The following is a 15,621-nucleotide window of genomic DNA, read 5'->3' on the forward strand; positions in this document are numbered from 1 at the left end:
TCACCGTCCCCCATGCCCCCCGTCCAACCCAGCTTAGCTCAGCCCTTCCAAATTCCTGCAGAGCTGACCTTGGCCCTGCATCCCAGAGACTGTCACCGTAAAGAGAGAGAAAGTGATCTGGGTCGTCCCTCAGGCAAGAGTGTGGTGCTGCGTGTGCCTTGGACACAGAGGTGAGCAAGTGTGCGAGGAAGAGCAGGTGAAAACCAGCCCACGCGGGAGCCAGCGGTGGTGCAGGGCTCAGGCCAGTGCTTTCTGCAGCAGCAAAGGTGTCCCGTAGCTGTGCTGTCCAGGGTGGGAGCCACCAGCCAACCACCGCCATCGAGCTCTTGAAACGCAACTAGTGTGACCGAGGAATGCGATTTCTACTTTTATTGAATTTTACTGCAATTAATTTTACTAGCTTCATGTGGGACAGTGGCCACCAGATTGGGCAGCACGGTCCTAGGCACAGGAGTGAGTCTGATTCTCACCACACATGTACAGATCTACACGCAGGTGCGTGAGTGCGTGAGTGCGTGTGTGCCTGTGGGTGGGCCCATGCCCAAGGGTCGGGGCAGCGGCGACAGCCTGTGTGTCAGTGCCCTGAGTGCAGCGTCACATCTGTGTCACGTGGTGTGGGTTGGCATGTGGTTTCGGTGCCTGTGAAGGACAAGAGTAGAGGGGACAAAGGGGCCATTGTGCCACATTCCCGGCTCAAACCCTCCTTTCCGCTGACATCACAGCTGCCCTAAATACGGCCGCCCAGGCCGGCTCCCCAAGACCCTCGCTGCCCCCTTCGCAGTGGCACGGAGCCTGCCATTCCCAGGGCCACTCTGCCGGGCTCACCTTTGTCTCCTCCGTGAGGAGAAGGACCATGTTCCCGTGGCTGAGTTTTCAGTCAAATCCAGATGGAAAATTCTAGAAAGGGAGGAGGCTTCGTTTGGATTTTTTGTTTTTGCTGCTCTTCGGGAGCCCAGCTCCTGGCAGGATTTTCTACAGCTGGAATGTGGTGGGGTTTCCCTCCATCTTTCGCTCTCAGCATCTTAACCCTCCAAGACTGTGGTGGAGGGACGGAGCTGGGTGGGGCCGGGGCAAGGAGAGGGCAAGGGAGGGCAGCTGGCCGGTGCCCCGGCGTGTGGCGGGACGAGGGGCAGCGTGTGGAGTGTGGGGCCGCGTGGCAGACGGGGTGGCTGCTCACAAGGCCAGCGCCCACACGAGGAGGCCTGAGCGATGGCGTCTGAGGAGAGAGGTGAGTGCCGCCGAGTGGCCCCCGTGCGGGTCTCCTGGGGGTGCCTGCGAGGAGGAAAGTGTGCCCCCACCTGTGACCAAATGCATCTGCGTTCACAGGCGCCCTACTCCGGGGTGTGTGTGAGCGTGTGTTTGCGTGTGTTGGGGGCGGTGGACGTCTGTGAGGGCAGCTTCCCCGCACGCCTACGGCAGTGGAAGTGACGCCGTGTGAACTGAGAACCCATGGATCATGGCATCTAGGACACACGTGTCACAAGCATGACAGAAGGCAGAGGAGACTCTGTCTGTGTGAATGGAGATGGATGGGGGTGAGCACGGAGCAGTGTGGGAAAGACGAGGAGAGGCTGGGTGTGGGACAACACCACCATCCTGAAGTCCCCGATCCAGCGGGAGCCCTGGTGCTGGGGAGAGGCTGTGTCTCCCTGTCCCCTTCCTCCGTCGTGCTCCAGAGGGTTCCAGGTCAGGCGGAGGGCATGTCGCCGGACTGGGAGGCAAGAGCTTGGGAGAAGGAAGGGTGCTGGGTCCTAACGCACGTGGCGATTTGACGCTTCGCAGAGGATGTGGAAGGCAAAGCCAGGAGGGAGGTGGGTTTGGGTGCATGCCGGCGTGGAGAAGGGGGATTTTCTCTGCAAAGGACAATGGGAGGAATTGGGAAGGGGGTGCTCCAGGAGAAGGGACAGAGAAGAGAGGAAGAGGTGGCTGAGAACCACGGTGGGGACCAGAGCACATTTTAGAAGAAGGAGGCCACGTGTTCAAGTTCCAGGTGAACTCACGGCTGTGCGGCACACCGCTGCGTGCAGAGGCCTGGGGCTCTGCAGACCGCAAGGCAAGGGGCTGAGCCGTGGGCGTGAGCCGATCTGGGTGGGGAGAAGGGAATAGCCATGCAACCAGCACTGCCTGATAAACATACAAAGAGAGCCACATTATGTAACCTTCCATTTTCTAACAGTCATTTAAAAAAAAGAAATAGGTAAAACGAATGTTAATGATGTCTTTTATTTAACCCAATGTATCCCAGAATAAGATCATTGCATCTGGCACTGACAGCACATCTCAGCGTGGACTAACCACGTAGCAAGTGTTGCGGGACCACGTGTGGCCCGTGGCTGCCGTCCTGGACAGCACAGCATCAGGCGGCAGATCTGTGCTAAGGACCGTGTGAATTTAGGCCTCCACCCCAAATTTACAGGGAGAGAGTGAACTTTTCACAAGGTGCAGATGGAAATGGAGCCTATTTAGTCTGGGCCTTAGGGGGCAAGGAGACCCCACGGACCTCTGGCCTTGGCGGGATCGTGTGAGTACCTGCATGTGGTAACGTCTCCGTTCCTGGGAGCTGCCAGAGTGCCCCGTTCCCACTAATTCTTCCAACAGCCCCAAGGCAGTTGTGATTATCGTCTTATGAGTAAGCTAACCGTCAGCTGGCTGAGCCGGCTGTTGTGTGGCAGAACCATGATTCCAGTCCTGCTCCGGGGAACTGTGAGTCCAAGGGCTGAGGCCAGCTGTAGGGGTGCCCTGTGTCCCCAGGTCTGGCGGGTGGAGAGATGGTGAGGAAATGTCCAGCCCACTCGTGGGGACCGTTTAGGATGAAGGTGGGGGCCGCGTGGGCAGTGCCATGGTGGGACTCGTGGAACAGAGTGTGCCCTTGTCTCAGGGTAGGGGTGGAGGCGGGGGAGGCTGCTGCTGTTTGTCGTGGGCTATGGGGGGTGGAACCCTGCCCAGAGAGCAGGGGGCCCTGAGTGTGTCTGTGCCGGGGCCGCGGGTGCGTGTGCCCAGGCACGGCTCGGTGTCCTCTGCAGGCACGCCATCCTCCCCGCTACTTGTCTGGGCCACTTCCTCTCAGGCCGGCAGCCAGGCTCCCGTGTGCTCCTTGGAGCTGAGCAGGGAGGAAGGCGTTGCCAAGACCCCAAGGCAGAGCTGGGAAGCCGAGGGAGGCGAGATGCTGGCCTCACCCCCTCGGGTCCCTGTCCCTGGCCAGCACAGGAAGAGCTCAGAGGAGGCCTGGGGGGGCAGGGACCAGGAAGGACCCGCCCAGACCGCTGGCTGCCTGCTCCAGCCTCCAGCCTGAGCAGACTCTGTGCAACTCCTGGTTTCCACCAGGAAAAAGGAGGAAATGGCCAATGAGATGTCAGAAGCACCTTCAGTCAACCCGTTTGGTTAGAGGGTGGGCACCCAAAGAGCAGTGGTCAAATGTTTGCTGAGCACATTCGCTGCTCCTCTGCCCGAATCAGTAACCAGCCGGTGCCTGTGGCCACCCAGCAAAGCCAGGAGGACCAGGAGGCAGTGGAAGGTGCTTCAGCAATGGCCTTGCTCACCTCTGCCCTGAGAGGAGCAGGGGCAGCACCCTCCTGAAGAACCCCGAGCAAGCGTCCCTTCCTGCTTTCCTTCGGGACGTTCCTGAATGCCTACTGGGGGCAGGCGCATCCTGCACTCTGGTGTGGGAAGAGGACAGCAACAGGTGAACCCAGACAGAGCCCACCCTCCCAGAGGGCGAGGAGGGCTGTGGGGGCAGCTGAGCCCGGGGCCGCAGGGGCACAGGGAAGGCCTCTCTGAGGCAGGGACCAAAAGCGCCCTAAGAGGGGAGTTGTGTGGCTTTCGGAGGCTGGGGCTCCCTGCAGAAGAAGAGGGATGAAGAGGCCCAGGGGGTGAGTGGCTGGCCCCTTTTTGGATTCTCTTGGAGCTGCCACCCAGGGTAGAGCTGGGCAGGGGCCTGGCCGTGTGTCCTCCCTCCTCTGGGCCCCTGCTCAGGCTCTGTCTGCAGTCTGTCCCCACATGGGAGTGGGGAAATGTGAGACTGCGCCTGGCCAGGCTGGCGGTGAGTGGGCAGAGCCGGCCCTCTCCGCTCAGCCCTCTCCGCTCCTCTGGACCCTGCCCTCTCTCTGGGGGAGCCCACAAGGAGGGGACCTCTTGTGCCCAGGGCATTCAGCGACCCGTGTTCCATCCTCTCTCTCTCCATACCTAGACTGGCTTCTCTCCCAATACAGGCACAAAGGGACTTTCCCTCCAGGGGACCTCGACAGGCGACAGGGGTCAACTATAAATAAATCTCCCGCTGAGAGCCTGGATCTCCTGCTTCCAGAGCCCCTCAGTCCTCCAGAAAGTACTGTGGAGGCAGACAGGCCAGGTTTGAACCCAAGCTCTGCCACTTGCTTGCTCTGTGACCTAGAGTAAGTCACTTACTCTCCCTAGGCCTCAGTTTCCTTGTCTATAAAATGGGGATACTGATCCAGTAATCCCTCGCAATCAAGTTCACGTGAGGGCCACATATAGCAGGTCCTTCCCTCCTCCTTCCAGAGGATTTGACAAAAGAGCAAGATGCCAAGGGTCCAAAGGCTGGCAGCCCCTAGCTGCCTCTGGGGACTCCCAGAAGGCAGAAAGGGAAACCAAGGCAGCAATAGATAGGCAGAGCAGCAGGTATTTATTCCATGCGTCCTGAAACTGAACAGCAGCATCACCACGCCCCATCTACCTCTCTGCTTGTTCAGAGCCTGGGTCCACCTGGGCCAGGAGCTGGAACTAGCAGGTGGGATACGGCTGGCCAGGGGTCGTGGCTGCTCCCTGAGTGGACAGAGAAGGGAGGGTGAGGCCAGGGCTCAACCTGGAACAGCTCGGGAAGGGACAGTGGAGGGCTGAGAGGGCCAGTCCCTGGTCCTCCTGTTTTACCCTCCACCCCCAAGTGCTTGGCATTGGGGGCATAGCCCTGGCACTGCTGGGCACCCCCACAGCTGCCTCAGAGGGGCAGGCAGGTCCATGTGCCCCTTCCCCCGACCCCTCCCACCCTACCATTTTCCCCAGCCTTGAGACAGAGGTCACCTCACCTCCTTCCCAGAAATGAGGGTGGCAGTGCCCACTGAACCCACCTGGCCAGGCCCTCAGTGCTGGTCCAGGATGAGGGGCACCTGGGCGCTGTCCACGCGCGGGGGCAGCCGCTCGCCTGTGCGCACGTTGAACATGGGCAGGGTGGAGAGTGGCCGGGGCACCTCTCGGTTGCCCGCCATCTGCCGCAGCTCCTCTGTGTTCCCGTGGATGGTGCAGTGGTGAACCATCTGGATGCTGGAGGCACAGGGTCGGGGGGCCATCAGCTCTAGGAGTCAGTCGCCCCAGGGTTCAGCCTAGCACTGCTTAGGAGCCACCCTGCTGTCCTCCCCACCAGTCAAACATGTGACGAGAGCACAGGGAACAAAGAGGAAGTTCTATGGTGCCCGCTCTACGCCCAGTGATTGAAGCACAGGCTCTGGGTGCAGACAGCCTGGATTCAAAGCTGTGTGTCCTTGGCAAGTGGCTTAACCACTCCGTGCCTCAGTTTCCTCAACTGTAAAATGGGGATAATAACACCTACCTCCTAGGATTGCTGTGAAGATGAAATGAGAAAATGTGGCTCGAGGTTTAGCACAGTGCCCAGCAACGGTAAGTGCTCATGTGACACCAAGACACAAACAGATATCCACAGTGGATGTATCTTTCCAGAATCCAGCATTTGCTGGGCTTAATACAGTATTCTGTTTTTATATTCTGGTGACCCTCTCCATCCCGTCTAGCACTCAGCTCCCTCCCTCAATACTTTCTCCAACCAGAGAGCATCTAACCCTTCTCCTCCCGCTCCCGCCCCTATGTCCCTGGCTCAGGCTGGCAAACCTGCCTTCTCCTTTACCCTTTATCACCTCCTCAGTTTGCCCGAGCTGTCTCCCCTTCCAGGAACGCCCTCCCCACATCCTGCCAGGCCTTGAGCATCTCATCCTTTGGCTTCTCGGGCATGTCCTCCACTCTGTTTGTACCCTGACCCCCTCCTGGCCCCACCCCAGCCCACCCCTAGCACCGACCAGCTCCCAACTCAGAGTCTTGTCTCCCTGGGCTTGTTTCAGACCAGGGCTCCTTGACACCGGGCACTGAGCTCCACCCTGAGATTTTCCAAGGGGCTGCAAGTCCCAGCAGCACTAAGTGGCCCCACCCAGGGAGAGTCCTTTCTGAGCACTAGCTCCAGTTCCTCCTCAGAAGGCTCAGCCTCATTGTCTTTGGACGTTCCCGGGGACTTACTCTCTGCTGTCCAGGGGCAAGCTTTAGTTCATTCCGACAGGCAGGGTAGCACAGTAATTAAACATGAAGACTTGCTTTGAGTTTGAATGTGGGTTTCCTCGCTTCCTGGCTGTGTGACCTTGGGCAAATTACTTAACCTCTCTGAGCCTCGGTTTCCCCAACTATAATGCAGTTGTTGTATAAATTGAATGAGTTAATATAGGAAAAGCACTGAGAATGTCTCCTGGTCGAGCTTATAGCAAGTGGTAGGTATTATCACAGGGAGCGTTCAGTTGCTATTTTCATCTTCAGTGTTATTTTACTATAGCGAGCCTGCTGGCGAACTTGGCCTCCAGTGGAAGGGTGTTTCCAAGCCCCTTGTCCACGAACCCACGCTTATGAGTTGGCCCAGCCTGGTGACATTCTCCCAGACTACCTGGCTGCCAGGTCAGACAGAGCTGGCACTTTTCACGATAAACAATCAAACTGGGTTTTCTTAGAGGGGCTGGGGCCCCAGGCAGGGCTGAAATGACCCCACTTGCCACTTGGTTACAGATTAGATGGGGGAGGGACGTGGTCCCCACCCGTGTGCAGGTCTCAGTCAGCGGACACAGACTCCACTTAGAGACCAGCCAGTTAGATTACAGAAAAGACTTCCCAGCTCCACGATGAATAGGCCGCACTCCTTGGGGCGGGTGGGACCAAGTCCTGTCTGGCCAGTGGGAAGACGTGGAGTCATTGTCTAGGGCCGGGGGTGGGTCAAGATGAGCTCTTGAGTCTGGAATTTGGCAAGCTGGGCTGTCCAAAACACCATTTTCCGTTCCCAGGCCAGGGGAGACGGAGGGGAAAGAGGGAGACCGGTGTGTGGACGCTGAGACGGAGACAGCCGGGCAGGTGATGCCCCAGCGGGGAAGGGCCCCAGTCAGTGCGCCCCCTGCTCACCCCCAGCCCCACATCTGGGTCTCATTACTCTGGCAACACACAGGTGGAAAAATATTCACGGGCTGTTTTTCTAGAACAAGAGCCAAAGCCAGACCCCGCGGCACCTTCCCCGTGGTCCTTCCACATCATCACTCAGGGAGACGCACGAACAGGCCGCCTTCCCACACACGCACACGCACATGCACACGCGTGGCCTGGGCTCACCCACACCCAGCGCGCCACCGGCACCCGGCAAGCGCCGCCTCTAGCGCACGGACCCACAGGAGAGGGTCGTCGGGGCCTGGAGGATTCTGTGACCAGTAAAATCTGATCTGGGTGAAAAACAGGCGGCAGAATCACCCTTGCGGATAAATTTGAAAAAAATGGCAGACAGGGAACAAGCGGAAAAAATAGGGTTTTGTAGAAATAAATCAACATGAAATCCAACCAACTAAGGCAAACATCGCACATGGTAAATTGGTTATTGATTTCAAATTGATGGAGGGAGCAGATTTTCCTGATAACACCTGAGCTACAAAATTGACCCAGGAAAGCAGAACCTGGCAGAAATACCAGTCACAAGAGAATAACCTCCGTAGCAGTAGGTACGATGGATTAAATTTGGGCAGCGCCCCCCCCATAAAATAAGGAATCAACTTGTGAAATTTACATGAAAAATCTCAGATCCCAGTGGAGAAACAGTCTATAAAATAAACATGAAAACAGAAAATAAATGCAAAGCCTTTTAAATCCTTTGTGTAGAAAGTTGCTCAAGGAATGAAATTGATTTAACATAGATCAAGGAATTACATCTCTGTTCACTCTGGAAAATGTATTCGCCATCAAATTCCATATATGTTGCTGTAATTCTGAGGTCTAAAATGTTTGCATTCCTCAACCCAAAACCCAATGACAGGTTGAGACGGTGGGGTCAAAATGGTGGGTTTACCACTGGGGGCCCAGAACACCCCGAGACGGGCTCGAGCACATGCATATATGCACACGCACACACCAGGAGCGCCCACCCATCTGGCCCACACAGCCACAGCTCCCCTTCCCAGGACACCCGGCATATCAGATGCCCACACCATCTGGCATCTCCTGTCCACCCCTCCCGGGAGGAAACAAAGGGGCCACTGTGACCCCGACAGGATTCTGGTGGCCTCACAATGTCCCCCTGAGGTCACCACAGAGATAACCTTGCCCCCCCCTGCACCCACAGCACAAGTCTGCTGAGGCCAACCGTGGGTGATCATCCTCGGTCCTCCCGCCGGCCACCCAGGGGAAGGCGTGGGCCGGAGCTCTACGAGGAAACCTCCACGGGAACCAGACCAGGGTCGCACCTCCCCTCCGCCGCCCGCCGAGGAGCAGCACTGGGCATTTCCAGCTGCCATCCTGGAGGTCCTTGCACCCAACTCCCTTCACCTACCGCAGGGAGAGATGCAGAAAGACACTTCACAGCCGCCTACGTCTGCACCCCTGGCCTCAAACACTGCTGTGGGTGGAGGCCGGCAGGCCAGCGTGTCAGGGGTCTCTAGCAAGAGTGAGGCTGGGCGCAGAACCGGTTCCAAATCCCACCGGAAGCCCACCATATCCAAGATGATCCTGAAGACTGTGGCAGACAAGGGCGCACGCAAACGTGTGTCCCTGGCCACCCTGAAGAAGGCTGCTGCCACCATGGGCTACAACATGGCACGCAACACCTGCTACTTCAAGCGCGTGCTCAAGGGGCTGGTGGACACGGGCATGCTAAAGCAGGTGACTGGCAAGGGGGCCTCGGGCTCCTTCTGCATGGGCAAGAATTGGGCCTCCAAGTCCAAGCTCAAGGTCAAGAGAAGGCGGCGGCAGCAGCGGAGGTCTGGGCAGCGCCAGCCTGGGCAGCGCCGCTCTGGACAGCGCAGGTCGCCACTGGGCTCCAAACAGGGGCACAAACGGCTTTTCAAAAGGGCTTGCCGAGTGGCCAAAGGCCGCTGCAATTAACGGGGCAGGCCAGCAAGTGGTCAGGGGCGCCAGGCCCACCACAGGCTCAGTGCAGTGGGAATAAAAGGAGCCTGACTTATTTCACAACTGCCTCCTGGAATCTGGGGTTCAGGGGAGTAGCAGAGGAAGGGGACTGGGGGTGCAGAGGAGGGGTAAGTCCATGGGTAGGGGACTCCTGGGGCAAAATAAGAGAGACGGATTTGGGAAGGGCTGGCAGTGCTGGAAGCATCCATAGGCACAGCTAGTCCAACCGCGTCCTCCTGCAGAGGGAGGATCTGAGGCCAGAAAGGATGATGGAGCAATTGTGTGCTGGCCTGGACCCCGGGTGTCTGACTCATAATGGGGTGCGTGTGTGTGTGTGTGTGTGTGTGCACACATGCTGGGAACCTTTTAAGTTGCTTCTCCTTCCCACAGGGTGGCATCAAGTACCCTTCTCCTGTGATATGAAAGACTCTTCTATGGGGACCAGCAAATAAGAAAGCAAGGTCAGGATAGGTCAGGCCCAGCAACCAACCAGCCCAGGGCTAGGGCTCAGAGGTCAAGGCTGGCTCATCTTCCCAGAGTAATCTGCTTTGTCTATGCTGCCCGTGGGGGGTTGGAGGGCCCAGTTTGGCCATCTAGCGGACTCCCACCCAGCTCCCAGCTCCCCTACTCACTCGGAGGTGGCCAGGTCTCTCTTCAGCCTGTGGAAGAGCGAGGGAGAAGGTTAGCTGGGCTCTGGGCTTTGCCCAAGGCGCCCCCGGGGCTCAAGCGTGTGTGGTGGTTTGTGTGTGATTACCCACAACCTCCTCCTGGTGCCAGGCCAGGTGGGTCCCCAGCCCCGAGCTGCCTAGAAAGGGGCCCCACACTCCTTTCTGCCTGGGAACCCCACTGCCTGAGGGGTCTGGGTCTCCATGCAGCACAGGTGCCACGGAGTGTCCCATGGGTGTGAGCATCAGCGGGTGCCTTCCCACCCTCTGTCCACACACGCACCGTCCCTCGCGCCGGCAGCACATGATGTAGGCCAGCAGCAAGGTGAGCAGCAGGGCCACCAGCAGGGGCACCAGGAGGGTGACCAGAGCATCCACCAGGAAGTCACGGGCCGGGGCCTCAGTGGGTGGGCAGAAGAATGGGTCATGCTCCAGGATCCCGTCGCCTGGGGTTGGGGCCTCATCTGCAGGCTCTGGCACCGACTTATCCACCTGCACAGAGAACCCAGGGCTGGCCCAGGGGTGGCTGGCTGGACACAGAGGCCCCCAGGGCACAGGGCAGGGGTTCCAGGGACATCCTACCTATCACCTCATTCAACCACAGGGCTCCTCCTGCTTGTCTTGCTCATCTCGTGTGACCTAGCTGGACAAGCACTGGACTAGGGGGCTGGAGAGACAAAGTCCCGGAGAGGCAGGGCAGCACAGTGGTTAGCGCACAGCCCTGGGGTCTGACTGCCTGGGCTTGAATCCCGATTCAGACAAGCGCTTAGCTGGGATGAATTACTTCTAAGTGCCTCAGTTTCTGCACCTGTAAAGTCTGTAATAGTGGCATCTGCCGGCTGGAGTGATTGTGAGGATAAAACATGTTGATTGGACAGTGCCTAGCAAGTGCTTAAGAATGTTGTCAATTACCCGGCCCTGGCTGTCAACCCCGAGTAAGTTCCTGCTCTGTCAGTAATTCACAGGAACAGAGGACACTAGAGTGGGACCCTGGGTGCCTCAGCTCAGTATCCCAGAGCCGCAGTGAGCATTCCTGAGTTATAATAGGAGAGCTATCGGCTCCTGGCTGCAGGCGAGTTTGCTAGGAGGCACCTTAGAAGGAAGCAGACAGAGCTGTCACGCAGAGGCCCTTGGTGGGGAAAGGGTTTGGGAACCAGCCCAGGGGACGTGATTGATTGTTTTAGATGTCGCGCTGGGCAGATGTGGGACGCCAAGAGCTCGAGACCCCACGGGTGGAGTGCAGACTCTGTCGCCCTCTTGTGGGAGAAGGTAGAACTTCAGGGTGTGTGCGAAAGACTAAGACCAAGACCAAGACCAAGACCACTGACTGATTGAGGCCTAGACAGATCATCAGAGAAGCAGGGACTGGACAAATTAGAGACTGGAGTGGGAAGCAATGTGAAGGGAGGGGAACTGTGATGTGAACTATGCCCCACCCCCACCCCCAGAACCAGGGTCCCTCCTCACCAGGGACACATTGCACCAGTCAACTCGGAAGTAGGGTGCCAAGGTGTCATAGCAGGACAGAAGTGGAGGCTGGCCCTGGGCGCAGCGGGCATGGCTGTCGGGGGATGCCACCATCTTCAGGCAGGTAGAGAAGGGTGAGGCAGAGCCCACCTTGATGTACACCCTGGGCCCAGAGAGAAGCCACTGTCAGCAGAGCAGAGGGAGGGGACACCAAGCACTCCTCGGCCAGGTGTTGTTGAAGCTGCCCTGATTGCAGGCTGTGACCTGGGATGGGAGAGGGGAGGAGGCCTGGGAGGGGGTTTAGGCAAGAAATGTGGTACAGCCGGGGGCCTGGCAGGAGAGGTCGCAGGGCCCCTAAGATCTGGGGTTACAGTGAGAGTGCACAGAGCACCCCACTCTTCTGTGCTCTGGGGGGCCTTAGACCCCAAAGAATGTTCTCTGATGGACGGATCTTCTATGTCCTCACAGGGCACCAGGAAGTAGCCAGTTCAGGGTTACCAGGGCTTGGGCTCAGCAAGGACAGGAAGGAGATGGGGGTGTGGCTGGAGGGGAGTGGACAGAGATGTGAAGCCGGGAGGTGGAGGTGGTCATGGTAAAGCCCCACATGGAAATTAGGGAGACCCTGTTCTATGCCCACCACCCAGACAAAAAGCAAGCTTTTTCAGGAAGCCCTCCTGGGTTGCACACCTACCCTTCCTTACGGCCCTCAATGGGAAGTGGGACGCGGCCCCCACGGTCCAAGGCGGAAGTGATGTTGAGCAGCTGGAGCTCCCCTGGCTCCCAGAGCCCCCCCAGGGCTGTGAGGAAGCGGCTGGCAGGCGTCGAGGGCAGCACCTCCTCCACATCATGGCTGCGAACCAGGAACTCAGCTTGGTACGGCAGCAGGGGACCTGGGAAGGCCAGGTGGGCACCTCAGGCATCACCCAGCCCCCAGCTCTGCCCCCCAGGTCCTTCCCAAGCCTGCCCCCAGATCCTCCCCACACCCCCCACACCACCATACCCCTTCCTGCCCTCCAAGGCCCTGTACATCACCTGCCGGCCCCAACAACGCTTCCCCAACACCCACAGCCTCACTGACTTGCCCAAGGCCCCCCAGGCTGTCCCCAGCTCCAGGGCCTGGAAGCCCCGTCCAGATCCCTCAAGACTGGTGTTACTGGGGAAGGGGTGGGGCAGGGCAGCAAGTACCTTCTGGGTCCCCAATCACCAGCACCAGTGTCTGCCGAGTGGTGTCGAAGCTGTCCCGATTGTAGGCTGTGACCTGGGGCATGGGGAGGAGAGCTAAGAGGTGGGATGGGGAGAGAAACCTGGCACAGCTGGAGCCTGGTAGGCGAGGACTGAGATGCCACACCAGATGAGAGGTATGTAAATTATATGCAAATGACCATGAGGGAACACTCAATCAATCCCCAGCGGCAGGGCTGCTCCTAAGAGGCCACAGCTGATCCCCTCCGCCCCACCTCCGTGAGCTTTTGAGGGTCCCTGATGGCACCTCAATGACCTGGCGCCCGCGATCTTCTGGGGTAGCGGTGCCGTAGAGGAAGCCAGGGTGGCGGGGGGTGCGCTGGGTGTAGCGCAGCCACCGGGGCAGGTCTGGGTGTCCCTGCAGGTGGGCATGGTAGGTGATGCGGACGGTCGGGGGCACAGCTGGTAGAGGAGAGGAGAGGGGATCCGAGTCACAACAGGAGCCCCGAAAGGCACAGCCCAGCCCTCCCGGTCGGGCCCCTCTCACCGACGTCCTCGGGAAGGCGCAGAAAGTTCACGTGATCCAAGGTGTGCACAAAGACGCGGCCCACAAGTGGGTGTAGGGTGGTCTGCTGGGCCTTGGCGCCCCCCAGCCCTGCCAGGAGACCTGTGGGGACCCCACAAGTCCCAAACACACAGACCAGCCTCAGAGCCTTCTCCTCCAAGTCCTTGGTGCCCCTCTGGGACCCAGAGAAGAAGGCTCCTTTGCTGGCTCCCTGGAAAGGCCGGGGGCATGCGGTGGGGGGGGGGGGCAGGCCAGGCTGCGCTGGACATTCCCATCGGTGACAAGACCCCGACTTCCGTTTGGTTTGGATTTGTGGGGCAGCCGCCCCCACGAAAACCTTCCCATGCCTCAATTTAGGCTCCCCAGTAAGGGCCACAGTGGGCCGGGACTGATGTTGGGCTGTGACACTTGGAAAAGAACCCCACGCTGAATGTCCGAGAGGCTGGAGGCGAGGGGGACGGGCAGGAGCCTACAGAGGAGGGGGTAGCCATTCTGGGACCCGGAAACCCCCTTCTACCTCCCCTAACATCCAGGAGGAGCAGGGCCAGCCCCAGGGGGCAATAGGAGCTGAGCGAAGGGGACCCTAAGCCCCAAGAGAACCAGAGGCCCTGCCCGCCAGCCCCACCCTCCCTCTCAGGGCCAAATTTAGCCTGGGCCCAGGCAGAAGCAGCGGCTGCCAGCATATTAAAGGGCCCTCAACCCTCTGGGCCTGGGCTGGCAGGCCCACCCGGCCCTTGGACACCTCCAGCCCTCGAGCTCCCAGCCCCACACCTCACATCCCAGAGCCCAGCTCCCAGCCGGGGACCCCCTGCTGGCCATGGCGTCAACACCCCAGAACCCTGCGGGCCCCTGCCTCACCCACCCCAGCACCCTCCTCTGAGGACCCTCCTTGCTTCCATCCCACACTGCAAATCCCCTCCCTCATCCTGGACCTCCCCCCTGAAGAAGGCCCCAACTTGCCCACAAGGAGAGGGATCCAGGTTAGCGTGGCTGCCATGACTGGGCCGGCCAGCCCTGCCCGTGAGTGACAGAGACAGGGGCAGGGAGGAGGGCGGGAGGGAGGGAGAGGAGGAGTCCCTGAGCAGCTGGGCCCCATGCCCGCCCGGAGCAGCACTGAATCTGGGGAGGACACCCTCCTCACACACAGTGTCCTCCCGTCATCCCCTCCGGCCACCAGGGTACGTTTTCTAAACCCCCAACCTGACTACCTCAGTCGTCCCTTAAAATCCTGATGGCCCTCATTCCCCTCCAGCTCATGTTCTTTCTAACTCTTCCTGTACCTGCCCTCCTGTCTGGAACCCCACCTCTGCCCGACCCCACCCCTACACCCACCTCAGGCTCCCGCCAGCCTCCCCCTGCCCCTCCCTGGTGTGACAGGCCCTCTGCAGTCTCCAGCCTCTGCCCAGCTGTTCCCTGGGCCTGGAGTTCCCGTCCCGCCTTCATCTAAGCAGCAGACTTCCAGTCACCTTTCCAGACCCTGCACAGACATCCCTCTTCTCTCTGAAGGCTTTCTGGCCGCCCTCCTTCTCCTAGGCCAAGCTGGTTGACCCCCTAGTCCCTGTGTGAGACCCGGCCCCTGGGTGACCCCTTAGCCCCTGTGTGAGACCCAGCCACACAGCACTGTGAAGTGGTATCGGTGCTCCCAGCTCCTTGGAGACTGGGATCTTATTATCTTCATGTCCCTACGCCTACTAGTCACCTGGCACAGGGCCTGGTGACTAGTAGGTGTAGCAGCTGGGTGACAGCTTCCTTCACAGCAAATGAGCGTGCAGTTCACTCAGCGCTCACCCCCAGACCAAGCACCCTCAGCATGTAGGTCTGGGAAGAGAGAGCACCCCGGACAGGAACAGCTGGGTAGAGAAAGGTGAGCGGATGAGGTGCCCTCTCTGGCCCACGGAGTCTGGAGGGCCTGGAGGCAGGCACACTTGTCACCTTGGCCACAGCCACACACTGGCAAGAATAGTGCTTGCTCTTTGGTCAGCATGAGGAGTTCCACAGCAGTTCCATGAGCAGATATCATCATTGTCCCCGTTTTACAGATGGTAACACCGAGGCACAGGGTGAGTAGCTCCCTCAGAGCCACGTCGCTGAGCAGCTGAATGCACGTGAAGTGCTTAGCCCGGTGCCCACGCAATCAGCACCAGCCGTCAACGTACCCGTGGGCACCACTTCCCCTTCCTTCCTGCCTCTGCCAAGGACCTTGGTGCAAGTGTGAATGGGGTGGGGTGCCCTCCTCTCCCAGGGTCTCCCACTCAGGGCAGGCAGAGGGGCACCCTGCCCAGGGGCCACGGTTGCTAGGGTTCCCACATCCTTGGTGCCCATGCGAGCGTTCCTCAAGGGCCTGGAGACCAAGGGTGCTGCCCCCCTCACCCCCACAACCAAACGCCCCAGGCAAGGATGGCTGGGACCTGCCCTGGGTCCGGCCTGAGGGCAAGATCCAGTCTCCAGCCTCTGCCCGGCTGCTCCCTCTGCCTGGAGTTCCCGTCCCGCCTTCATCTAAGCAGCAGACTTCCAGTCACCCTTCCAGATCCTGTACAGACATCCCTCTTCTCTCTGAAGCCTTTCTCCTGCCCTCCTTCT

General features: G+C 59.3%; 1 protein-coding gene across 1 annotated transcript; it reads right to left on the reverse strand.

The window, feature by feature from the left end:
* Positions 1–4,623: 4,623 nt before the first annotated feature.
* On the reverse strand, positions 4,624–14,085 carry SGCA (sarcoglycan alpha). Its single transcript, XM_045526212.1, has 10 exons — positions 14,002–14,085; positions 13,024–13,143; positions 12,784–12,938; positions 12,480–12,552; positions 11,986–12,184; positions 11,295–11,457; positions 10,111–10,319; positions 9,795–9,821; positions 5,085–5,277; positions 4,624–4,782 (listed from the first exon to the last, which is right to left on the reverse strand). Exons 1-9 carry the CDS (start codon positions 14,036–14,038, stop codon positions 5,097–5,099), a joined length of 1,164 nt encoding a protein of 387 aa, XP_045382168.1. The 5' UTR covers positions 14,039–14,085; the 3' UTR covers positions 4,624–4,782; positions 5,085–5,096.
* Positions 14,086–15,621: the final 1,536 nt, after the last annotated feature.

This window comes from Lemur catta, chromosome 15 (genome assembly GCF_020740605.2).
Source record: "Lemur catta isolate mLemCat1 chromosome 15, mLemCat1.pri, whole genome shotgun sequence".
NCBI classification, from domain to species: Eukaryota; Metazoa; Chordata; class Mammalia; order Primates; family Lemuridae; genus Lemur; species Lemur catta.

Bases quoted from the DNA above. Each gene is read 5' to 3' on its own strand.
- SGCA (XM_045526212.1), bottom strand. From the start codon at position 14,038: ATGGCAGCCACGCTAACCTGGATCCCTCTCCTTGTGG. The intron at 12,553-12,783 runs GTGCCATCAGGG...CCCATGCCCCAG, and splicing joins GCGGGCGCCAGGTCATTGAG to GTCACAGCCTACAATCGGGA. The intron at 11,458-11,985 runs GTAGGTGTGCAA...CTCTGGGCCCAG, and splicing joins ATTGAGGGCCGTAAGGAAGG to GGTGTACATCAAGGTGGGCT.